Raw genomic sequence first — 24,330 nt, 5'->3', positions numbered from 1 at the left:
GTGTGTATATATGTTCTTAAAGTAGATAATGGCATCCCAGTGTTATTGATGTTGTGTGTATATATATAATAATGTGTGTGTACACAGTTTATGTGTATAATCACACAAAACATCTGTGTTTGCATGTAGAAAATGTCTGCATAAATACTTTTGCATATTCCAACTTGTGTATGTATATCCAAATAGAAATTTTGTGCGCACGTTAGTATTTACCCACAGATCCATATAATTCTTACATGTATCTATAGATATATGGAATGAGAAAAATTAGGTTAAAATACATGAAGACATGAGTAACTTTCTTGCTGTTTTGGACATTGCAGGTGATGCAGATGAAATTGCATATAGTTGCATTGATTGCACAGAAAGGAAACTTCTCCAAAACTTCAGCACAGGTTGTGCTAGATGGTCTTGTAGATAAGGTTGGTGATGTGAAATGTGGAACTAATGCAAAAGAGGCCATGACAGCAATAGCAGAAGCATGTCAGTTGCCATGGACTGCTGAGCAGGTGAGTGAGCAGCAAAGATATTCTTTCAGTAAATAAAATCAGAAATAATACATAAGGTGTCCTTTCAGTCTATTGAGTAAATATAAAATCTTTGATTTTTCTCTGCTGCATGAAAGTGATTTGTTTGCTCTCTGCAGGCAGCAGGTCTGTACATTCCTCTAAAACTGAAAACAGAATTATAAGATGGTTTGAGTTGGAAGGGACCTTAAAGAACATCTAAGTCCCCTCCTCACACCATATGCAGGCATACCAGGTTGCTCAAAGTCCCATCCAACCTGGCGTTGAACATTTCCAGGGATGGGGCAGCCACAAGTCCTCTTTCAGGTCAGACCTATTCTTCTTTGTCCAACTGCTTGTATGCCCTTTTGAAAAGTTTTGCTGGAGCCTTATTGAGGCTGAAAAATTCCAATTCTGTCAGCCTTTCTTTATAGAAGTGCTCCATCCTTTCCATCGTGGTGGCCCTGCTCATTCCAACAGATCCTTGTCTTTCCTGTGCTGAATGCCGCAGAACTGGATGCAGCACTGCTGGTGGGGTCTCACAAGACCCAGAGTAGAAGAGCGGATTTCCCTCCCTGCTGACCACACTGTTTTTGGTGCAGCCCAGAACACAGTTGGCTTTCTGGGCTGTGAGTGCACATTGCTGGGTTGTGTCCAGCCTCCTTGGAAGGGCTGGATGCTCTCTTGTGCATGTTCTCTCTCCATTCATCCCCCAGTCTGTGTTGATACCAAGAGTTGTCCTGACCCAAGTGCAACACCTTGGCTTGTTGAACCTCTTCAGGTTTACCTCTTCAGGTTTCCATGGGCTCACTTCTTAAGCTTGTTCATGTCCCTCTGGCTGGCATCCTGTCCTTCAGGTGTGTTAACTGCACCACTCAGCTTGTTTCATCTCAGACTTGCCCTCAGGAAGCTCTCAATCCTTTTGTCTGTCATTTATTACATTAAATGACACTGGTCCTAATATGGATCCCTAAGAAGCATTGCCTGTCATTGATTTCCATCAGGACTCTGAGCCACTGATCACTACCCTCTGGATGTGATCATTCCACTAATTTCTTATCCACAAGAGTCCACCCGTGAAACCCGTGTCTCTCCAATTTAGAGAGAAGGATGTTGTGGGGGACCTTGTCAAACGCCTGACAGAAGTCCAGATATATGGTGTCTGTTACTGCACTGATCTATCAGAAAAAGCAGTGAGGTTGGTCAGGGAGGACTTGCCCTTGGTGAAGCCATGCTGGCTGTCTCAGTCACTTCCCTGTCCTCCAAGAGATTCAGCACAGCTCCTAAGAGGATCTCTTTTATGATCTTCAGAGGTACAGTCATAATGAATAATTATCTGATTTTTTTTAATACTGCCAAAGCAGGTACAAATCCATAATAAAGGTGTCTCTGTCTGCCTTTAATTGCTACAGGAACTTCTAGTTCACTTCAGTTCCACTTGTATCCAGCTGCAGTGATAGAGTTGCTTTTTCTGTTCATTTGCACTGTGGTTTTTCTGGATGTCTTCAATTACTTATTTACAGTGCTTTGTCACCTGGTTTGCCAATGAAAGTTTACACTTAACTGTCTTGTATTCCAGCTTGTGGCTATGGCTTTCTCTCAGAAGAATCCTAAAAATCAGTCAGAAACTTTGAACTGGCTTGCAAATGCAATTAAAGAGTTTGGCTTTTCTGGGTAAGTCTTAAGTAAATTGCTAAGAGAAACTTGAATTAAAATGTTTCTAATCTGGAACTAGTTCCTTAAACTCTGATATTAGCCATGTTCTTCTAGCTCTCAAGTATATAACTGAAAGTATCTGGCATTACTAGTACAGTAATTTCACGAATACAAGCCGCACCAATTTGACCAAAATTTTGGTGGAAACCCGGACGTGCGGCCAATATTCCGGGGCGGCTAATACATTAACAAAATTCTAAAAGCTGCCAACACGGAAGTGAGAGCCCGCGGCAGCCCCAAGCCAAGCTGGAGCCCGGCTGGCCCCGGCAGAGGTGGGAAAGCCTGGCAGAGGCGGGGCCAGCAGTGCGGGGGGCGGGCGGCTGAGCCTGAGCCAGCAGGGCGGGGCAGGGAGGGCGGCAGAGCCTGGGCCAGCATGGCGGGGGAGTCGGCAGAAGTGGGGCTGGCAGTGCACGGGAGCCCGACTGCATAGGGGAAGATAGCAGAAGCAGGAAGCCCGGCGGCGCGGGGCTGCCCCGCGGCGGGGAGAAGCCCCGTAGAAGCAGGGCTGGCAGTGCACGGGAGCCACATTGCATAGGATAGCATAGTAGAAGCAGGAAGCCCGGCGGCGCGGGGCTGCCCGGCGGCGGGGAAAAGCCCCCTAGAAGCAGGGCTGGCAGTGCACGGGAGCCCAGGGGAACCAGGGCTAGCAGCGTGGGGGAGCCCGGCGGTGCGGCGACCAGCAGTGCCGGCCAGGGCGAGCCAACATGGCAGCGGCGGTGCAGACGGGAGCGGGGAGCCAGGGAGTCTGGCAGCGGCAGCGGCAGCAGCACCGCCCGCAGGGCAAGCAAACGCAGCAGTGGCAGTGCAGACGGGAGCAGGGAGCCTGGCGGCGGCGGCGGCAGCAACACCGCCCGGCCGGCCCAGCCAAGCCGTAGCGCCGAGCCGGGCCATCCACCCCTATCGGCAACCATGAGCGGGCCGAGCCTGCCTGGCCCCGCCCCGAGCCAGTAAACCCCGCTATGCCACGATCCTGTTGCTAATTGGCCAATTTGTGAAAGCTGCGCACGGATTCTCGCTACGAACGAAAGTGCGGCTAATATTCGGGGTGCGGCTTATCTATTGACAAAGACAGCAACATTGTCGAGGCACCGGGGGTGCGGCTTATAATCCGTGCGGCTTGTATTCGTGAAACTACTGTAACTACTTTACTCCTCACTTGATCTTCTCTGAAGAGTATTTGTCTCAAGGTACTTCCAGGTGTGGGCTGGACACAGAGCTGTGGAATTGCATGTCTATTATACTTTTACTTGGATACACCTGCACCCAGGTGGACCACTATATTTTGTAGTTCAAAAGAAAAAAACCCACAACTGAGTGACAACCTACAGAAGAATACATACCAACATGCATGTTAGTCTCCTTGGGAGGCATTTTGAGGTTGATTCCAGGTGGATGAAATTTTAGCCAACAAAATAGCTGTTATGTCTAGCATTGTGAGAGTAAGAGATCAATTCTCCATCAGAACCAGGGATAGCATGCCTTAATTTTTAATCGCTGGTCTTGTAACTGAATGTGGTCAAGGATATGTAATAGAGTTTAATTTTGAGGAAAAAACCTCTAAACAGGGAAAACTTCAAATATCACTTATTTGACTGCTTGGGCAGTTACTATGCCTGTCTTAAAATATTTTGTGGCTTTTAAATGGATAGTGACATTGATTAAGTCTGGGAAATAAACTCTTCTTTAGTAATTTCCCCCAAAAATATGTATTTGCAGGATGGTAATGGGTATAGATGTGTTACTAGGACAACAGTGTTTGAGACTGCAAAAATACCATAGAAGATTCACGAATTTAAATCTTCCTTTATATACCTGTGATGATATTTTATGAGTATACAGTAATTTCACGAATACAAGCCGCACCAATTTGACCAAAATTTTGGTGGAAACCCGGAAGTGCGGCTAATATTCCGGGGCGGCTAATCTATTAACAAAATTCTAAAAGCTGCCAACACGGAAGTGAGAGCCCGCGGCAGCCCCAAGCCAAGCTGGAGCCCGGCCGGCCCCGGCAGAGGTGGGAAAGCCTGGCAGAGGCGGGGCCAGCAGTGTGGGGGGCGGGCGGCAGAGCCTGAGCCAGCATGGCGGGGGAGCCCGGGAGAACTGGGGCTAGCAGTGCAGGGGAGCATGGCAGAAGCAGGAAGGCCGGCGGGTGGGGCTGCCTGGCAGCGGGGGAAGCCCAGCAGAATCGGGGCCAGCAGTGTGGGGGAGCCCGGCGGTGCGGGGGCCTGCAGTGCCGGCCAGGGCGAGGAAACGCGGCGGCGGTGCAGACGGGAGGGGGCGGCCGGCGAGCCTGGTGGCGGCGGCGGCAGCCCTACTGGCGGGGCGAGCGAAAGCGGCGCTCGCGAGGCGCGGCGCTCGCGAGGCGCGGCGCAGGGCGAGCGAAAGCGGCAGCGGGGCGGGCGGCGAGCCCGGCGGCGGCAGCCCTGCCAGCCGGGCGAGCGAACGCGGCAGCGGGGCGGTGCTGACGGGAGAGGGGGGCCAGCGAGCCCGGCGGCGGTGGCAGCACCACCCGGCCAGCCCCGCCGAGCCGTGGCGCTGAGCTGGGCCACCCGGCCCCGTCGGCAACCATGAGCGGGCCGAGCCTTCCTGGCCCCGCCCCGAGCCAGTAAACCCCGCTATGCCGCGATCCTGTTACTAATTGGCCAATTTGTGAAAGCTGCGCACGGATTCTCGCGACGAACGAAAGTGCGGCTAATATTCGGGGTGCGGCTTATCTATTGACAAAGACAGCAACATTGTCGAGGCACCGGGGGTGCGGCTTATAATCCGTGCGGCTTGTATTCGTGAAACTACTGTACATGTTGTCTGCATCTAAGTTGGTTGGTGTAAATCTGTCTAGGGGTATCTTTTTTATTTAACATACTGTGATGATTTTGTTTGTTGGCGCTGTTTCTTCCTGTGTTGTGTTTTATTTATGGGAGACATCTTTTTTTTCCACAGATTGAATGTCAAAGCTTTCATCAGTAATGTGAAGACAGCTCTAGCTGCAACTAACCCTGTGAGTAAATTTAGAATCTTAATCCTGAATTATTATCAGTCCTTAATTTGAAGACTGAATACTTTTTCTTCTTTCTGGCAGGCTGTGAGGACTTCTGCCATTACATTGCTGGGAGTGATGTATCTTTATGTGGGACCTTCTCTGCGAATGTTTTTTGAAGATGAGAAGCCAGCTCTTCTCTCCCAGATAGATGCAGAATTTGAAAAGGTATGAAGTGGGGTTCTCTTGCTACCTACCAAGTGTCATTAAAGTTACTTTGAGACTTTGGTAGCTGGAGTTTGTAGTAATACTGTGTTCTAACCCTTGGGCTTGTAATTCAACCAGATTCTTTAAGATCATGCACAAAGGCTGCAAAGTCATTTTGTGTAGCTATCTCAATAGTAATTTTTTTCATTATGAACCTAAAAAATTCCTGGTTTTTTTTTTAATAGTGTAATGGTTTAGAAGTCTGTTGTCCTGAGCCAGTGCATTCATATCATACAAGGAATTTCATTTTTAATGTCAAATGAAAAATTGTAAAATTGTTGTTTCTGATTTTGTGTTGCTTGCAGATGCAAGGACAGACAGCACCAGCTCCAACTCGTGGCATTTCCAGGCACAATGTGGGAGGTGTGGATGATGGTGAAGAAGAAGAACAGGAGGAGGTTGGGAATGATGTTGTGGATCTCTTGCCAAGAACAGATATTGGGTAGGTTTGGATTCTAGCACCTGAAGATACACTTTCAGTCCAATTCAAAACTTTGCATTTATAACTGTTTTCTTAGCAGAAATCTATGGTGTTAAAGCACTTAAATACTAATGGAGATATTACTAAGTAAACAGGCACTTTACCTGTTTCTCTCTTGCAGTGACAAGATCACAGCAGAGCTAGTGTCTAAGATTGGGGATAAAAATTGGAAGATCAGAAAGGAAGGTCTAGATGAAGTGACAAGCATAATAAATGAAGCAAAGTTTATACAGCCAAACATAGGAGAACTTCCAGCTGCTCTGAAGGGTCGTCTCAATGACTCCAATAAAATCTTGGTATGTTTTTCAAAATCCAGTTTCAGTTGTTTCCAGCTTAAAACTTAAGGTTATGATTTCTGAACCTTACTTATTACTGTGTGGTCTCTTTCAATGTCATTAAATCAATAGTTGTAAAACGGTGAACTGTGTGTTTCCAAATCATATTTTTGCCTATTTTAATAAATATTTGCCTTTTTTTTAATTTAAAAATACTTCGAAAGAAAGGAAAATCTACCTTTACTCTGAATGTAATATAAGGAAATCTTAAAAGAATTTTGCTAATTCCTTCAGTTGTGACAAAAGTGAATTGTCCCTTGTTTGAAAATATTTTTACTTGAAATTTAATTCGCTCAGAATATGGAAATTTTTTCTGTTGTTTTTCAGTGTGATGAATTTGAAGGCCTGGGATAGGTGTCATTGAGCAGGCATTCTGAAGTAAAAAGCTTAATAGCAATAATAGCAAAGTCTCTTTTCCTTGTATAACTGACAGGTTTTGCAAAAATCCTTGTAACACTGTTTTTATTTAAATCTCTCTTTTTTCCTTACATGCAGGTGCAACAAACACTGAGTATTCTTCAGCAACTAGCAACAGCAATGGGCCCCAATATCAAACAGTATGTGAAAAATTTGGGGATTCCTGTCATTACAGTCCTAGGAGATAGTAAGGTAGGACAGACATCAAGATGTCTGCTTTTTGTATATCTAAGCTATGCCTGAAAGGTGGATGGTAGTTAAAACTTCCTTAAAAGTTTTTGGGTGAATGACAATATTCAAGTATAAATATGTGCCTGAATTTATATTCAGATGTATTCCCCTCCTCATAACTAAACCCAGTGAAACAATCTGGCTTTTACATGAGTGTAGTGACTATATGCATATTTCTGCTGCTGAAAGTACGCTGTACACTGGAGCAGGTTTGCTTGGTAAGGTTTCTTGTAGAATTTTTAGTGTATCACTGTGGATTCCAGTATACACTCTTGTTGTCTTTGTGTAGGAGACCTTTGAACTGTAGGTAGACATGGGACATTCACAACTGACACTGAAGTTTGTATAAATAACATCAACCTCAAGTTTGCCAGGATGCTGTGTCAAAATGAAGCTTAGGGCCATGGGAAAGAGCTGTTTAAAGCAGTGGGTAAAGAGGCTTGGGAACATACCTCTATCTTGTGCCAGAAGTCATGGGCAATTATCAAAGATGGCACACTTCAGCTGTCTCTGCTTGGAATGTGAGTAGGACAGAAGCTGGATCTACCTGTCCCAGACAACAGAAGGACTTGGACAGGTTCTAGGGCTAGATAAAAATCTCATGGTTCAAATTGTTTTACCTTTAAGAGTCTTCAAGAACTGAGATTTTATGTGACTGTTAAATTCTTCTTTTAACTCATTGGTTGTCCTGAGATAACAGCAAGCTCCTTCTGTCCTTCTGTAGAGTCACAGAACCTTCTAGATTTGAAGGGAGCCTTACAGACCATCAAGTTCCAGCCCCACTGCCATAGACAGGGATGCTTTCCACTAGACCAGGTTGCTCAGAGCCCCAGACCAGCAGGAGAGTTGCAAATACATGGTTTAAGGATAAGACCAATTGTGATTAACTTACACTGTTACTAAAAAGCATAATACTAACATAACTTGTAAGCACTGTAATGCTGACAGAAGATTGTATGCTCATTTGAGCACTCTTACAGTGGTAATTTTTTTTAAGTACTGCAAGTGCAAGATTTAACTAGTTAATCAAATTTGTCAAGTTTTTGAAGATGAGACTGGTCCATTTTGGTCCTACTTCAATATGTTTATAGTGGACCCACTGAATAGTTGAGGAAAATAATGATGTGTGAGTGAAGATAAATTAAATTTGGTTGATGGGGAACCAAGACCTTATCAGAGAGATTGATGAGCCTGTGTTTATCTGCAGCACATGATTTGTTTCTTTTCCTCGATGAGACAGAAGATGGGAGAAGTTGTTAAAGCAAGAATGTTGACTTCTTAGTTACATATATGCCTGGATATTACTTCTGCATTTAATATGGTTCATACTTAACTAAATGAGTCTGCTACATTATTAGCTTTCCTCAGAAATTCAGCTTACAGGAGAGGGACATATGTATAGAGTCATGTCTAGACTGATAACATTTTTAAGAACCGTGGTTGTTAAATATTCCATGTGGCTTCTCATAACTTCATATAGTTATTTTAAAAAGGGGTGCTGTTCTAAATTTTGCTTGGAAAAAACACTCAAGATGGAAATTGGTAGGAGTTAGAGGGCTCCCTCATGCCTAAGTGAGAGTGCCCTCATCGCAGGCTCCATAATCCACTTACCTTGATTTATGGATGTGCAGTCTCTTTTAAGCACTATATAATTCACTAACATTATTTTTTAGCTTCTTTGAGAGTTTTACTCCCAGAATTGTTGTCAGTGAATGGTAGCATGTAAAAGTAATCTTAAGAGATACCCTTTCACCCACTTTATTAAATTTGTTTTTAAAACATTATTATAGTTAAGTATCAGGTCTGATTTGGAGATTACTGCAGCTGATATCATCACTGGAACAAAATTCTTCTGAATCTTAGACTTCTCAAGCTGCAAATAAAAACAGATTTCAAAGCCTGTGATGTGGAAGCTTTTTGCTGTCATAGGAAGGATGACTATTGCTGCTTCTGTCATAATCTTCTGACCCCTCTTTAGGTTTATTCTTAAATCTTTTTCTTGCTGCAGAATAATGTTCGTGCTGCTGCACTGGCAACTGTGAATGCCTGGGCTGAACAAACTGGCATGAAAGAGTGGTTGGAAGGGGAAGACCTGTCTGAAGAGCTCAAAAAAGAAAATCCTTTCCTAAGACAAGAGGTAGGCTTCTGTCAAGTAAACTTCTTTAGTGTATCAAATCAAGGTAACCTTATGTGCTATGAACTCTTTATCTATGCAGACTGAAACGACACAATGCTGCCATTATATGGGAAAACAAGTAGCTGTGTATTTGTACTGTCATAAAATTGTTAAACTTCAAAAGGCTAAGCTTTCTTCCTGCATGATAGCTGTCATTTAGACTTCAGTGCCTCTAAAATGAAACTTCTGTCTGTTTTGGTTAGTGTTATAAGAGCTAGTGTGTGTTCCCTGAAATTCACCCTGGAGACATTAAAAAGAGCAGCTGGATTTCTTTTCCTTTCAAAAGGAAGAAACAGCCTACAAAGAGACCAGGCTTAAAGTTCTAAGATAGCTGTGTGGTAACATGATATACTTAACTTTTAATTTTTGTAATTGTTGATATGAAACTTGATATTACTCAAGAATATTGGTCTGAGAAACATTTGGGTAGGCTTTTCCTACTTATATTGTAGAATGTAATGGTATGTGAAGGACTACTATTCAGACTCTTGTGGTCTGACACAGCACTATGAACAGTTCTTTAAAAGCATTTATTTTAAAACTTTCTTTCAGCTTCTTGGTTGGTTGGCTGAGAAGTTGCCTGCCCTCCGTTCTGTTCCTTCTGACCTACTCTTGTGTGTACCTCACCTGTACTCCTGCCTTGAAGATCGAAATGGGGATGTGCGCAAAAAAGCACAGGATGCCCTGCCGTTCTTCATGATGCATCTTGGCTTTGAGAAGATGGCAAAAGCCACTGGCAAGCTGAAGGTAATTCTCTTACAGAAATTAGATCATGTGATCCTGAATGAGTGAATGTTAAGTCCTATTCACAGTCTCATGATGCGCTGTCTTGAGTCATGTAGGCTTGTCTGCATTGAGTATTTTCAGGGGGACTGAAAATAGTATCAGGAGCTGTGAGCTAGAGCTATCTCTGCTTCAAAAATGATTACTGCCATTGCAGGCTTATTACTTCAAGAACTTGATATTTATTCACTCTTTCTTCTGAAAAAAATCTTGCAGATAGCTTCCATACCAGTTCCTGTCCCACTCTGTGCCTTTGTACTCATACTTTACCATCATTTTTAGCAGTTTGGTTTGGCTTCTAGACCCCTGAGTGGTGAGTAGGCACTCCATTGAGGTCTGAAGGCCACTCACCTAGAACACATTGCTAGTTTACATATTTCCCATAGATCTTGCAGAAGAAACTTTAACAAAATATGTTTTAACTCAGACCAAAAGTATCTATGAACAGTGATTTTTTAGGATGATCATCCTTCAAGATGCTTAAAGTTCATGGATTATTTCTAACTACTTTTGTTTTTGTTGTCTGTAGCATGTATTGGAAAGATTAATGATAGACATTACTAAATTTATCACTTTTTTTGCACTTTTGTTCTCTAGCCAACTTCCAAAGACCAGGTACTGGCCATGCTTGAGAAAGCCAAAGCCAACATGCCAGCCAAACCAGCTCCTCCTGCTAAAGCATCTTCCAGAGTGGTAGGAGGAGCAGCTCCAGCCAAATTCCAACCTACTTCAGGTAATCTCTCTGACATTTTGGGAAATGACTGAGAAAATGGTGAATTGTGAAGCTTTTTTACGTGCCAGAGGAATAAACATAAATAGCTGGAGAAGAGGTATTCAGCATAGTTAAGGTTCTGGTCTTGCATTTGAATCAGCTTCCAGGGTAGGAGGGTGTTTCCTTTCCACACAACCATCTGTTAGCTGCTATCTGAAAACTTGAAAATATCTACTTGGTATTGAAGCTAAAACCAAGCTGGGCTTAATGGGAAGGTTTTTTCTAATACTAATCTGATTTTAATATAATATTTTCTTGAAGTGTGTTCATGTTATTTTTCTATCTGGACTATTTTCTCAGTGTAATTCACTGTGGGACTGCCAAAATGCTTGTGTGATGGGATTAGGGGACAGTTGATTTGAAGTGGTAGTCCTGCCTGCTGGGGCTAGCTTGCCTGCTGAAGCCAAGTGCATCTACAGCTCTAGACATTAGCCTGCACAGTATATATGTTTTGAAAAATGACAAATTGGCTGACCTACCATGATCTTAATTAGGAATACTTTGTATGCCAACATGGAATTTAAGGGACTTCTTCAGTGGGATCTAAAATCTCAGACGTGTGATTAAGCATATTGTATCCACAAACAGTTTTTCTTATGTCCTAAGAACAGAAATCTGATAACCTAAAATGGGCTTCTAGATAGCTTTAAATGATCTATTGTTTCTCCAGCATTTGCTGATGATTTGGGGTCTAATAATATGGAATCCAAGCCTGATCTCAAAAAAGCCAAAGCAGGAGGACTCTCCTCTAAAACTAAGGTATGTTGATTGCATTTTGTGTGGAATCAGTTTTATGAAGTTAGTAGTTCTAGTTTGTTAATGTATTATAGGTAGAAGAGTGTAGTCCTTGCTAGGGACAACTTTTATTAAAAATCTTCATGCTTGTCTGAGCTCTGAAATGACAGGTGCTCCCATATCACTTATCTGGTTACTGCTTTTGTTGTTACCTATTTAATTCCTGAAGTCCATATTGTCAAAAATCAAGTCTCATGAGCAGCTCAGTCTGTTCTAAATTTTCTTGACCTCTTTGATTGTGTCTGCTATTGAGAATTCATTGTTGCCATTCAGGTCCAATGTTACACTTGAATGTTAATTTTGAACCCATATATCAAAAGAAATTAATCTCTGCCTTACAGTATGAAGGGTAAAAAGTTCTCAATTAAAAATGCAAAAAGGGAAGGAGTATGCTTAAAAACATAATAATCTCAACTGATTATGGTCAATTTTTGATTAGGTTTTTCTGTTCTATGTTATAGTAATTTCTTTTTGCTGTTAATAATGAAGTCCTACATATATAACTAAAAGTAACCCAAATTGTTCTACAGTCCCATTGTTTCCATTGTTTGAAGTAGTGCTGTAACAAGAACATTTGATATAGGTCCATATTCATGGCAAGAATGAGCAGAATGAACCTTAAAGGATGTTTTAGGTTTGCTGAAGTCGATGCAGTGTTCTGTCAGAATTCTGCTGGTACAGTTAAGACCTCTGTTATCAGACTGCTGTTTACTCTTAGGAGTTCCTTTCCAAACCTTTTAACACATTCACAGCAAAGACTTTTCTGTGGCTTGTTTACAGCAGTCAGACGTTAATAGCAATATGTCCAAGGGTAATGCCCGCCTGTCCAAAGCTAATGCAAGCCTCAGCAAGGGTGGTTCAAGTCTGACAAAGAGCCATTCTATCAAACAGGTACCATGTTGGGTTTAGGGATGTGTGAGTGACTAGCACACTGGTTGAGAGTGATGTGTCGTAATTCACAGGATACTACTGTGCACACTGTCATGGGTATTGCTTCCACAGCAGCTGAGCACATACTTTTAAACTTCTAATCAACATTTTTCTTTCAGCTTCTCTGGCTCTTATACACATAGGCAGCATGAGGGGGGTAAGGATCTAACGCTTGCAGTTGCTGGGACTGAGGCGTATATATGGCTTGTGTTGCCTGCTAATACCCTGCTTCTTTCAGGGTGTACAGGGAAAGAAGGTGCCAAGCAAGCCTAATCTGAAGGAAGACGATGATAAGTCAGGCCCTATTTTTATCATTGTTCCAAATGGGAAGGAACAGAGGATGAAAGAAGAGAAAGCTCTGAAGGTGAGAAAAATCAGGATGTGTTCACAAGGTTTGAAGTGGAGGCTTTTAAGGCAATGTTTAGTTTTTAATTGAGAATTAAACATACTGTGGCATGTGTTAGCCACTGTCTGTCTCTTGGAGTCTGACGCTTGAGTTGAATTTTATACATCATTAGTGGGCTTACTGTGGTGTTTCTTTTCTGATTTTCAAATTTTGTGCATTTGTACATGTCATAAAAGCCGAAGGCCTTTTTACATTTTTCAAGTTGTGAAGTTATCATTAAACTTAATCAATTGTTTTCAGGTACATTGTCAGAGTTCTAGGGTACGTTGCAAATGCTTTAATATACAGTAATTTCACAACTATAAGGCGCACCCTTTTGACTAAAATTTTGGGCTGAACCCGGAAGTGCACCTTATAGTCCGTTGCGCCTTGTATATTGGCAAAAGTTCGGAAATTTGCCGACACCCGGAAGTGTGCCTTATCCGGTGCGCCTTATAGTCGTGGAATTACTGTACTTATTTTGAGCTGGCCCACTTCACAATGTGTAGGAAAATTCTATTGCTGAAAATATGCATGTTATTTTTAACTTACTAGTAGGTAAGCTAGTAGAGCTTAAAAATGACAACTTTAAGTGATAATTACTAGGATAATGGCATAAATATAACCAGTCCATATGAAGAAAACTTATGTAAAAAAAAGATGAGCAAAAACACTGCTGATTTTTCATTTACTTATTGGCAATAAGAAGGCTTTGAAAACAGATTCTGAAGCAGAATTAAAAGACATTCGATCAGCAGCGACTGTCAGGAAGAAAAGGTATTGCTTGGTGTGAGTTCTAAATGCTGCCTTTTACAGGTGTTGAAGTGGAATTTCACTACTCCCCGTGATGAATATATTGAACAGTTAAAAACTCAGATGTCCACTTGTGTGGCCAAATGGCTACAGGATGAGATGTTTCATGCAGACTTCCAGCACCACAACAAAGCACTGACTGTTATGATTGAGGTGAGTTTGGATGTGTGGTAGGAGATGAGAATGATAAAATTACTCTCTGCTGTGAAAGATACTGCTCAAATTAAAATCTAATAGAAATTCTCTGAGGACCCAGGGGTCATTTTTCTGTGTAGTTGAAACCTAAACATACCTCTGAAAAATACTTCTGTGTGTGATGAAGTTGATATTAAATTTCCTCACCAGAGACTTCTCTTAGAGTTTCAGAAAGCTGTGTAAGTTAGATGTATGTCTGGTTCTAAGAATCTCCCAATAAATGTAGATTATCTTACCAGACATAGCTTAGCTTATTTTCTTGTTGAACAGTGTATATGTGTGTTCCATTTACATAACATTTTTTTTTACTTCCTTCAAGCACTTGGAGAGTGAAAAAGATGGAGTCATCAGCTGCCTGGATTTGATCCTAAAATGGCTTACCCTGCGGTTCTTTGATACCAACACAAGTGTTTTGATGAAAGCACTTGAATACCTTAAATTGCTTTTTAATATGCTGAGTCAAGAAGAATATCACCTCACCGAAAATGAAGCATCATCTTTCATCCCATATCTAATCCTAAAGGTACTATTTGTTTTACAGAAACGAATATTTTTCATGAAGAATATGGTAGAATACCATCAAACACTGCAATATGTTAATTCTGAATTTATTGTAAATGGAGTTAAATCCAGTTGGTTGCTGGTGTGAGATTCAACAGACTGTTTTTTTAATCTGAAAAAAGGAGGCTCAGGGGAAATCTTAGTGCTCTTTATAACTACCTGAAAGGAGGTCATAGTGAAGGAAGTGTTGGTATTGTTTTGTCAAAGAACAAGAATGAGAGCAAAAGGCCACAAGTTGTTCTAGGGGAGGCTTACATTTGATATTTGGAAAAATTTCTTCACTGAATGGGTTGTCAAACACTGAAAGAGGGGGCTCAGGGAAGAGGTTGAGTCTCCATCACTGGAAATATTTGGAAGACATGTAAATGTGGCACTTGCGGACATGGTTTAGTGGTAGACTTTGCGGTGTTGGTTTAACAGTTTGACTTGATGATCTTAAGGTTGTCTTTTCTCACCTTGATGATTCTATGTTGCGTATTTTCCTTTAAAAACCATTGACAAAAGAGGGATTTGGCCTTGAGAATGCTTCTGGCTTTTTGAAGACTATTTAGAGTAGTCAAAAGTATTATAAGATGGTATAAAATAATTCTGTATTTTTCCCCTCTTTTTAATATTTTTTTACGTTAATTTTCCACTAGGTAGGAGAACCGAAAGATGTCATCCGTAAGGATGTACGTGCCATTCTGAACAGAATGTGTCTCATCTATCCAGCCAGCAAGATGTTCCCTTTTATCATGGAGGGGACAAAATCAAAAAACTCCAAACAACGTGCAGGTGGGAAATGGCCTGCTGAACTGCACATGTGCAAAGTGCATGAAATTGCTTTGATTTGCATCTTGAAAACCCCAGGATAAGAATGTTGGGTGGGATGTGAGACTTGTGTGCATATGGCATTTTATGCAGATGCTTGCAAGTGTTTAAAGGATCAGATTTCCAAGTAGTATCATATTGCTTTATATTTTTTGGTGTCTTTGTACCTTCCAAAGACAAGTAATCTCTTAAGTTGCTGTGAATATTATGAGTCCCTTGAGTAGGCTTGTTTTCTTAGTGAAGCAGTGCTGGGGAGAGCAGTGACAATACTATTTTCCTGCTCACCAAGGGAATCAGTTAATCTGATCAGGAAATGTCTCTACACTCTACATCTGTATCGCCACAATTAATGTCTAGAAAGAAGTTGTGGTGTTTGTAGTTCAAACAACTCCCTGGTCACTTTGAGAATATCTTATCCTGATAGCAGAAAGTTAAGTTCTATACATAATATAGTACTGGAAGCTCACAACTGTTTGCTGAATGTGATATTAACTGTAACATTGCTCATACGTGATTATGGGAAATACTTTGAGTGTAGAGGGATGACTGACAGCTTTTAGATACTGTCTGTGAAGTAGCTTACTATTGATCCCTAAATCACCTGGAGTATATCTGTAATCAGCTTTGTGATTAACCGTTCTCTACAGTGAATGTTCAAGTTGTGCAAGCAACACAGGAATTTGGGAGACTCTCTTCCCAGCAGCTTTAAAGCTGAAAGTGTATATGTTATTTTCTTCTTTTAGAATGCTTGGAAGAGCTTGGATGTCTGGTTGGATCATATGGCATGAATGTATGCCAGCCAACTCCAGGGAAAGCCTTAAAAGAAATGGCAGCTCACATTGGTGACCGGGACAACACTGTGCGCAATGCTGCACTGAACACCATCGTGACTGTCTACAATGTCCATGGCGACCAAGTGTTCAAGCTGATTGGAAATGTCAGTATAACTGCAAATAAGTTTATGGGGGTTAGGATGCTGTGCTTGGTTTGGTTTGTGGGATTGTTTGGGATTTTTTTGTTTGAAGTGTGGTGGTTTGGTTTTTCTTCAAGTCCTTACACTTTTGTAGGCGATTAGCACTGTTTTGCTTGTGAGTAGTCTGGTACATCTTGCTGCTGCCATCAAGAGCATTTTGTAGATATGAAAATAACTTAATACACCATAGATCCTCCAATGACTATTTTGGTTAATCCCAGATTGTAGAATATATGAAATCATAGAATAGTTTGGGAAGGGACCTTGAAAGCCATTTAGGTCCAAACACCCTGCCATGGGCAGAGACACTTGAACACTTCCAGGAACTGGATATCCTGTTTCATCGCCTCAGACACTCTCACAGTCGAGAGTTTCTAATCCAATTTAAATTTAGCTTCTTTCATTTTCACCTAATTACCACATTTCTATCATTTCTATCACTGCATGCTCCTGTTAGAAGTCCCTTTCCAGCTTCCTTGTAGGCCCCTTATAGGTACTGGAAGACTGCAATGAGGTCTCCCCAGAGCCTTCTCTTCAGCATGCTCCCAACCCCAAGTCTCAACCTGTCTCCAGTAAGAGAGATGTATATAATCTGGATGTAGATGAATAAAAAAGAAAACTGGGGAAAAATTAGTAAAACACTGACCTTCATGGGAATTAAATTGTTTGTAGAGAGTAACTTGTGTTACAGTCAGCTGTACTAGTAACATCTGATTCAGAATATTTGGGTAACTTATTTGGCCAAAAAAGGCTAGTTGTTGAGGCTCTATTAAGTCCTCAGCTTTTTTTTAATGCCAAACTTATCCAAGTGCTTTGCAGTTGAAGTCTGGTAAGTTTGGCTTTCTTGCTTTATCTTATTGCACTTCGTTTTCAAAGTGTACTATGTGTCCAGCAGTGGAAAACTGGTTCACTGTGTGTATAATTACTGTGCATATCAGATTAAGTGCATTGAATTCTAATCTGAATCAAGATCACTTAGACCACTTTTTACAGTTCTGTTCTCTGGACTTGGTCTTGGTAATGTTTCTAGCAGCACTAAAACTGATTGGAATGTGATAGATATTTTAATACCTTTGCAGCTTTGTTGTGTTTTATCATATGCCATAGGGCATCCAAGCTATTGAATGAGTATTTGATGGAATATGACAAACAGGGGAAGCAAGGCTGCCTCTTTTTTCCCCCTCCTCTTTTTCCCCTTTTTAACTTCCAGCATCTTGAAAAATTGAAATTTAAGGTGACACTTACTTTCTCTGGTAACTGTTCCCATGAGAGTTAATGTTACATTTTCATTAACTTTTTAGGTTTCCTATTTAAATTATCCTATTTAACTATTGCTCAGAGTGCAATCTGCTTCTGCCTCAGTTTTACACAGATTTTGAATTTTTGAGCTAAATAAGAAGCTGTAGCATCTGAACAAGTCAACCTTTCTAACTATGACTTTGAGCTTCAGTATAGTTCATCTGTGGGTTCTCAGGAAGGTTTCTAAGTCATAGGGATACTGGGGAATACTTTTCATGAAATTGTAATGCCTACTTTTGTTCAAATGGGGTTATTGATAGTCTTTGGTCTGGTACATAAGCAGGTAAATATGAATCTTTTCCCTGCCTGAGTTGGAGCATTAAGTTGTCTGATCTGGTGTTCATATCGAGTTATGAGTTGAGCAGGACAACTGTCAGAAGGACTCTGGCTTCTGTGGCAGGGTCCAGAGTGCCTGATCTGCTAATAGGGAATATAGAAAGGTGGGTGGGGTTTTGTTGTCTGGGATTTTTGCAGCAACACATGCAACAATTACAAACATGTGATAGTGCTATCGTTTGAATTCAAAATGAACTGTTTCTTGAAAGTTATGTGGGCTAGAAATAGGTGTGTTCTGTATTACAGCTTGTCAGCATGGGTTAATTAGCTCTTGAAGTAGCACCTGCCAATCCAGAGCATCCTCATGAGTTTGCTGCTAGAAGGTAGCATTGATAGTTCCTACCTTCGTATTAGAGAACTTCAGTCTGAGCTAATAAGTATGGTGTGAATCCTGTAGGTGACTGAGATTTCTAAAGCCCTCACAACTCAGGTTGAGTGAAAGCATTGTCTGTTACAGCTTTCAGAGAAAGACATGAGCATGCTGGAGGAAAGAATAAAGCGGTCAGCCAAGAGACCCTCTTCTGCTCCAGTGAGACAGGCAGAGGAGAAACCTCAGCGCACTCAGAGCATCAGCGCCAATACCAGCATGATACGAAAGGGACAAGCTGAGGACATGTCCTCCAAACTCAAGTATGTAATATTACATTATGGTCTCTAGCTTGCATAGTGTATGTGCTAATATGTCTGACAGTGTCATTTTAATTCTTGTATCTTCATCTTTGCATGTTGTGAAAAATGGCCAAATAATATAAATCTAAATGTCTGAAATTTTTTTGTCTTGTCTGTCTTGAAATCTTTCTAAATGGTCTTGTGCCTTTTTTCACTGCTTCTCCACGGACAGAATTATGTATCGCACTTATAGGATGTAAGTACTGCCCACTAACTCCTTGGTAGCAAGGCTCTTGCATCTTTCAATTTCTATCCTAGCTGTCCCTTCCTGAGGGTAGCAGGTTTGCTATGGCTGGTTCTAGGTTATTTATAGGTCTCTGAATTAAAGAAAAGAATTAAAACAGTAATACAGGATTCTACCAAGGTGACTGTAGGATCAAGCTGCAGACAGATATGACACTTCTATATTAAGCAGCTTTTCAAAATATTGGGAAAACTTTCAATGTGTTGCATTAAACTTGGTATTTGTTGGACCCTGTTCTAGTTATGTTAGACATTAAACATATAAATGGATAAGCATGTGTGAATTGTAGAGCCCGGGGCAACAGTACCGAAACCAAAAAGCTCAGAAACTATTCCTTGCCATCTACTCACTATTTTGGAATACAAGTCTGTGCTATGTATTAAAGTATTTCCTTGAAAAATCTATATGCAGCATAGGTCATGTGGGGATGCTAAGAGGCTTAGATTCAGAGGAACATGTGAGGTGCTCTGTACATAAGCATCCTCTCCATTGTTTAAAAAATCAAAGGCAAAAAAAAGAGCCACTTGAACTTTAAAGTTGTATTCCTTTCTTAGTACTATGAACTGTGCTAGTCATCTCAAACCGTGCATACCTAGCACAGGTACAGGGCATCTAGTGGTTTCTGAGAGATACTAGGAGGGCAAGTAAATAGCAGCTATTCTTCTGACCTACAGAATTTTCTTTTACTAAGGACAAGAGAAAAAGCAGAGGGAGTTAAGTGGCTTGAATATAATCCGAACTGTAAAATCTGTTTTGAGCTTTAGTATGAGAACATTAGGACTACCAGTGAATGCTAGTGCTAATATTCTTGTCTCTTGTGCATGTATAGTAAACACTGTATGTATAATAAACTAAAACACTCTCCTGGTTTCTGTAGCCAAAATCGCAACGTGGGCAACCACTCTGAGACAGCACATACAGTTCCACGGGAATTTCAGCTGGACCTTGATGAAATTGAAAATGACAATGGAACCGTCAGATGCGAGATGCCAGCACTTGTACAGCACAAACTAGATGACATCTTTGAGCCAGTCTTGATTCCTGAACCCAAGTGAGTTTAGTTTTAACTCCTGAGTGAAATCAGCAGGACTGCCTAAAAAGTATTTTGAGAAGGTGAATTAATAGTGCTAGTTTCTACATTCAGACTTGTTTTCGTAAGAGGATAATGTCAGCTGATTTGAAGAGACAGCAAAACAAAGGTCTGTTGTACTCTTCTGAAATCTGGAGAGTATTTATGAAAAAATATGAATTCTACTTAGGCATTTTTATAGGTAGAGGATCTCGAATCTGTAAATGCATGGGTCAATGTCTTTACAAATAGTGCAATAGATATGGTAGAAGCGATGACTCCTTCCTTGAGAATCCTCAGGGAAGAATGAAATCCTTTTCCCTTGTCTCTAAATCATCACTGAAATACACCATTTAAGGTATATTAAAGTAGCTCTCCGAAAAGTAATGACTCCTGTTTTCAACCCTTTAGAATCCGTGCTGTGTCCCCACACTTCGATGACATGCACAGTAACACAGCTTCTACTATCAACTTTGTCATTTCCCAAGTAGCCAGTGGTGATATAAATACGAGCATCCAGGCTCTGACACAGGTAAGTGAATTAAGGTAGCAACTAATCACTTTCTACCAGAACTTTGCCTGCGAGGGTGATGAGTTGCACTGTGGTGGAGCAATCATGTCAGGTGACGTGGGCTCTGCTCAGAATCTCCCTGATGACAAAACTAAGTGCACAGGGGCCATCTGACTCGCTTTAGCAATAGAAATTCTACTTCAAAGATACAGAATAAACTTAATGCTTTTTTCATTAGTGCTTCTGTGTTATGTTTTTGATTTGTCAAATTATTTGTGCTACGAATTTGTAAAAGCCAGTTAGTTACTGAGACTTAACTTCTAAAATTAAACTGTTTTAGCGATCCTTAGCAAAAGGATTGTCTTGCCCCCCATAGTTTTTGCATGGGTTTAGAGTGGTTTTAACTACTTAGAAGTATTTTTTTTTCCCCAGAAGATTTCATAAAGTTGTTAATTCCAGAATCTGTAATGTAGCTGTTGATGTTTTCATTTGTGTACAGGACAGGATTGCAGTTCTCTAAAATATCAGTATTTGGTTGTGTTTGGATTAGCAATACAAGTCTCTAGCTGCTGATTTTGGGTGAAAGCTTAGAATACAACTGCCTTGGCAAATAGATTGGTCAAGGCAAAACCCTTCCTATAGAAAAGTATTTAAATTATTGTTATTTCACTCTGTTTGCATTATGTTGACTTTACTGGAGTGTTTTTTGTTTTTAAATCTTAGATTGATGAGGTACTCAAACAGGAGGACAAAGCAGAAGCTATGTCTGGCCACATCGACCAATTCCTAATAGCCACATTTATGCAGCTCCGGTTAATCTACAATACACATATGGCAGATGAGAAGCTGGACAAAGATGAGATTGTCAGACTTTACAGCTGTATTATTGGGAGCATGATCACGGTAAGGCTTTGGCAAGGTGAAGACCAAATAACTTCTGTGCAGAAGTTGTGGGAGAATGGAATATCTGCTCTGTACCTAGGTTAACTTACTTTTGAGTCTGTCTTACAAAGGTTTGTTGCCAACTGCTCATCAGTGCACCTTTTGTGTGAGAGAGAGAATGATAAGTTGGAGAAGGGAAGAAGGTCTCTACTTCTGCAAAATACCAGCACTAAGACTTCTATTAAGCTCTGTTTTTAATATTCTTTACCTTTTGAGTGCTGAGTTGGTCACCTGAGTATCTTTAGATGTCACTCATAGTTGCATTTTGGCTGTTTCTACTTTTGTGGGAAACGGGGATGTCATGGTTATCAGTGTAGTCTAGAGAAGTCCCTATACTAAAGTATCCATGTGCAGGGAAAACTAACACTTTCTTCAATCTCTAGCTATTTCAGATAGAGAGTCTTGCTCGAGAGGCATCTACTGGTGTGCTTAAAGACCTCATGCATGGTCTTATTACATTAATGCTGGATTCTCGGATTGAAGATCTTGAGGAGGGTGAGCAGGTCATCCGATCAGTCAACCTCTTGGTAGTGAAAGTTCTGGAGAAGTCTGACCAGACCAACATCTTGAGGTATGTAATGAAAACTGCACAACTGCTGCTCTTCTTTACCTGTTCTCTTGTGTTCCTTGAATGGCTGAGTTTTAGTCATTTTGTCAACAAAGACCAATGTCTGTAGAATCATTCAGCTAGTTAATAAAGAATTATCATTGGTTGTAAGCAGAATTTGACTACACAGCCTAAACAAACCAGCTTAGTATGAGTCTCTGTGCTTTGAAGTTCAGCAGACTGTCTCTTAAATCCTTGTAACATAAAGAATGAAAGAAAGGAAAGAGCTGTTGCAGAACTACTGGACTAACCCCAGTCTCTGGTGTGGTATTCTGTGGTGAGTTGGCATCTTTTTTTCTTGTGTATAGCACTTTTCTGTGTAACCTTTAAATTTATCCCTTCTAGTGCTCTGCTTGTTTTACTCCAAGACAGTCTTCTAGCAACAGCCAACTTAGAAGTTGCTCCTAAGTTTTCAGAACTTGTCATGAAGGTGAGTGGTTTATCTGAATCATCTTACCTGAAAGAGCAGGTGGAGTTTAATAAAAAAGAGTATCCATAACCTGAGATATTTCTTACAACTTCTATAATTGTGATCTTATTAGATATCACATATAGGGACTTTAGGAGGGAGCTTTACACCTGTTAATAATTTACAGAAACTTATGTACACTGATACAAACTCCATACAGAGATGTACAGTCACCTGCTGGGCTTGTTTGCTTGGGTACCACACTGTACAAGAGGTTCAAACAGTGCCAGGCTGGAGCTGACTTGTAGCCTGTCATCTGTATTGACAGGCACAGTAAATAAGGCAAATGTCTGCATTTAAAGCATGAGCATCATCTTTTCTTACCATACAACACCTTTTTGTGACTGGCATGTTTTAAAGACAGCTCAGGCAGTCTTAATGAGGTTAAACCTAAAGAACTTGCGCTGTGTGTAGGTGTACATAGCATATGTATATTATCTGCTGAAGTTTTGTCACACAAAGCATTCAATCTCCTGTTACAGGTAGAGAAGTCAGAACCTCACTTATGCATTAGCTCTAAAGAAAGATGTGGGTACTGTACAGCCAGTTACAAAGAGAAAGTGCTTTACCAGTGCAAATATAGCTTGAGCAGCAGGCACAGTGCGTGGCTGTATGATGTGCTAGCAGAGTGAAGTGGCTCAGTGGAAGTGTTGTGTAACCTCTCATTATATAATCAAGTGCTTCTTTCTTGAGTTGTCTTGCTTTAAGTCAGCCTCTCGTTCCAGTGTCTGTGGAGAATGGTGCGTCTTCTTCCGGAAACCATTAATAGCATCAATCTGGATCGGATTCTGCTAGATATCCACATTTTCATGAAGGTCTTTCCCAAAGAGAAGTTGAAGCAATGTAAGAGTGAGTTCCCTATTAGGACATTGAAGACTCTGCTTCACACCCTGTGCAAGTTGAAAGGGCCCAAGGTCAGAGCACTCATTAGTCATGTATTTTTAAACTGGATGTTTGTGCAGTCTCTAAGAGACCTTCCTTTTTTTCCCCCCCTTTTTTAAAAAATTCCCCTTTTTTTCTCATTTTAGATCTTAGATCATTTAACAATGATAGACAACAAAAATGAGTCTGAGCTAGAAGCTCACCTTTGTAGAGTGATGAAACACTCCATGGACCAGACTGGAAAAGCTGATAAGGATACAGAAAAAGGAGCTTCTCGCATAGTAAGTAAAGGAAATATGTCGATAGCGGGAAGGGAGTGTGAAGCAATTTATTTAAGAAACAAACTTAATTTTGTGTTTGTGGAATATCAAGTAGTAATTCCCTTTTCAATGTGCAATTAATGTTGGAAATACTCTTCTAAAGCGAAATTTTAATCTATGGCTGTTTTGGAAATTTGTTGTGTGTGTTTACCCGAGTATTCTGTGCATATCCCAGGGCGAGGTACTCTCCAGGAAATTCAAATGTGCAGCATAAGTTTTATGCTGCATGGTACTGCATCTGATCTACTAAAAGTTAGCCATATCCAAAACAGGTTTTAAACACTTAACTTCTCAGGAGTAGTCCTACAGCTTCATGATGTCCTTGCTCACATTGTATAAAGTGCCTGTGTAGAACCCTGATCACTTCAAGGTTTTCTTCATCTTGGAAGCTCTGTATCCAGCTAGCAGGTCTGAGGGTGTCACGGGTTTGTCTGATTTCTGTTTGGTTTTATTCACTTTGTTTTAAAAGTCTCCTTTTGATTATTTGTTTAGGAGGAAAAGGCTTCGAAAGCCAAAGTCAATGATATTTTGGCAGAAATATTTAAGAAGATTGGCTCAAAGGAGAACACAAAGGAGGTGAGTTCCCCTTCCTGCAAGAGAGCATGATACACTAGAATGGTGTATGCAGCAGTTGTAGTAATACATGACAACTCTTCCCTCCCAGGGTCTGGCAGAACTGTATGAATACAAAAAGAAATATTCTGATGCAGACATTGAGCCCTTCCTGAAAAATTCCTCACAATTCTTCCAAAGCTATGTGGAAAGAGGCCTCCGACTGATAGAAACAGAACGGGAAGGGAAAGGACGCATTGCTACTTCTACAGGTACATGTTATAGCAAAACTGATGGGTTTATGAGC

At 41.0% G+C, this 24,330-nt stretch overlaps 1 protein-coding gene and 1 non-coding gene across 6 annotated transcripts in view; both read left to right on the top strand.

Moving 5' to 3' along the window:
* Positions 1–24,330, top strand: part of CKAP5 (cytoskeleton associated protein 5) — a 55,033-nt gene that overhangs the window by 25,635 nt on the left and 5,068 nt on the right. For 3 of the 5 annotated variants that reach the window (XM_033061806.1, XM_033061808.1, XM_033061807.1), the window contains 27 exons: positions 324–509; positions 2,086–2,180; positions 5,163–5,220; positions 5,302–5,427; positions 5,772–5,908; positions 6,069–6,243; positions 6,778–6,891; positions 8,939–9,067; positions 9,659–9,853; positions 10,487–10,622; positions 11,332–11,420; positions 12,625–12,750; positions 13,588–13,737; positions 14,099–14,302; positions 14,979–15,114; positions 15,894–16,087; positions 18,216–18,388; positions 18,600–18,623; positions 19,549–19,722; positions 20,152–20,272; positions 20,975–21,154; positions 21,577–21,764; positions 22,146–22,230; positions 22,995–23,183; positions 23,298–23,432; positions 23,964–24,047; positions 24,136–24,295. In XM_033061806.1, coding sequence (XP_032917697.1) covers positions 324–509; positions 2,086–2,180; positions 5,163–5,220; positions 5,302–5,427; positions 5,772–5,908; positions 6,069–6,243; positions 6,778–6,891; positions 8,939–9,067; positions 9,659–9,853; positions 10,487–10,622; positions 11,332–11,420; positions 12,625–12,750; positions 13,588–13,737; positions 14,099–14,302; positions 14,979–15,114; positions 15,894–16,087; positions 18,216–18,388; positions 18,600–18,623; positions 19,549–19,722; positions 20,152–20,272; positions 20,975–21,154; positions 21,577–21,764; positions 22,146–22,230; positions 22,995–23,183; positions 23,298–23,432; positions 23,964–24,047; positions 24,136–24,295 — 3,763 coding nt within the window. The remainder of the gene's footprint in view (positions 1–323; positions 510–2,085; positions 2,181–5,162; positions 5,221–5,301; positions 5,428–5,771; positions 5,909–6,068; positions 6,244–6,777; positions 6,892–8,938; positions 9,068–9,658; positions 9,854–10,486; positions 10,623–11,331; positions 11,421–12,624; positions 12,751–13,587; positions 13,738–14,098; positions 14,303–14,978; positions 15,115–15,893; positions 16,088–18,215; positions 18,389–18,599; positions 18,624–19,548; positions 19,723–20,151; positions 20,273–20,974; positions 21,155–21,576; positions 21,765–22,145; positions 22,231–22,994; positions 23,184–23,297; positions 23,433–23,963; positions 24,048–24,135; positions 24,296–24,330) is intronic. The other 2 variants (XM_033061809.2, XM_042779364.1) reach the window with 1 other exon arrangement.
* On the top strand, positions 20,321–20,431 carry LOC116998399. Its single transcript, XR_004418380.1, has one exon. It is a non-coding gene; the product is annotated as a small nucleolar RNA SNORD67 (small nucleolar RNA).

This window comes from Catharus ustulatus, chromosome 6 (genome assembly GCF_009819885.2).
Source record: "Catharus ustulatus isolate bCatUst1 chromosome 6, bCatUst1.pri.v2, whole genome shotgun sequence".
NCBI lineage: Eukaryota > Metazoa > Chordata > Aves > Passeriformes > Turdidae > Catharus > Catharus ustulatus.
The sequence above is the reverse complement of the archived record's forward strand: the minus strand, read 5'-3'. Positions and strand labels throughout refer to the sequence as shown.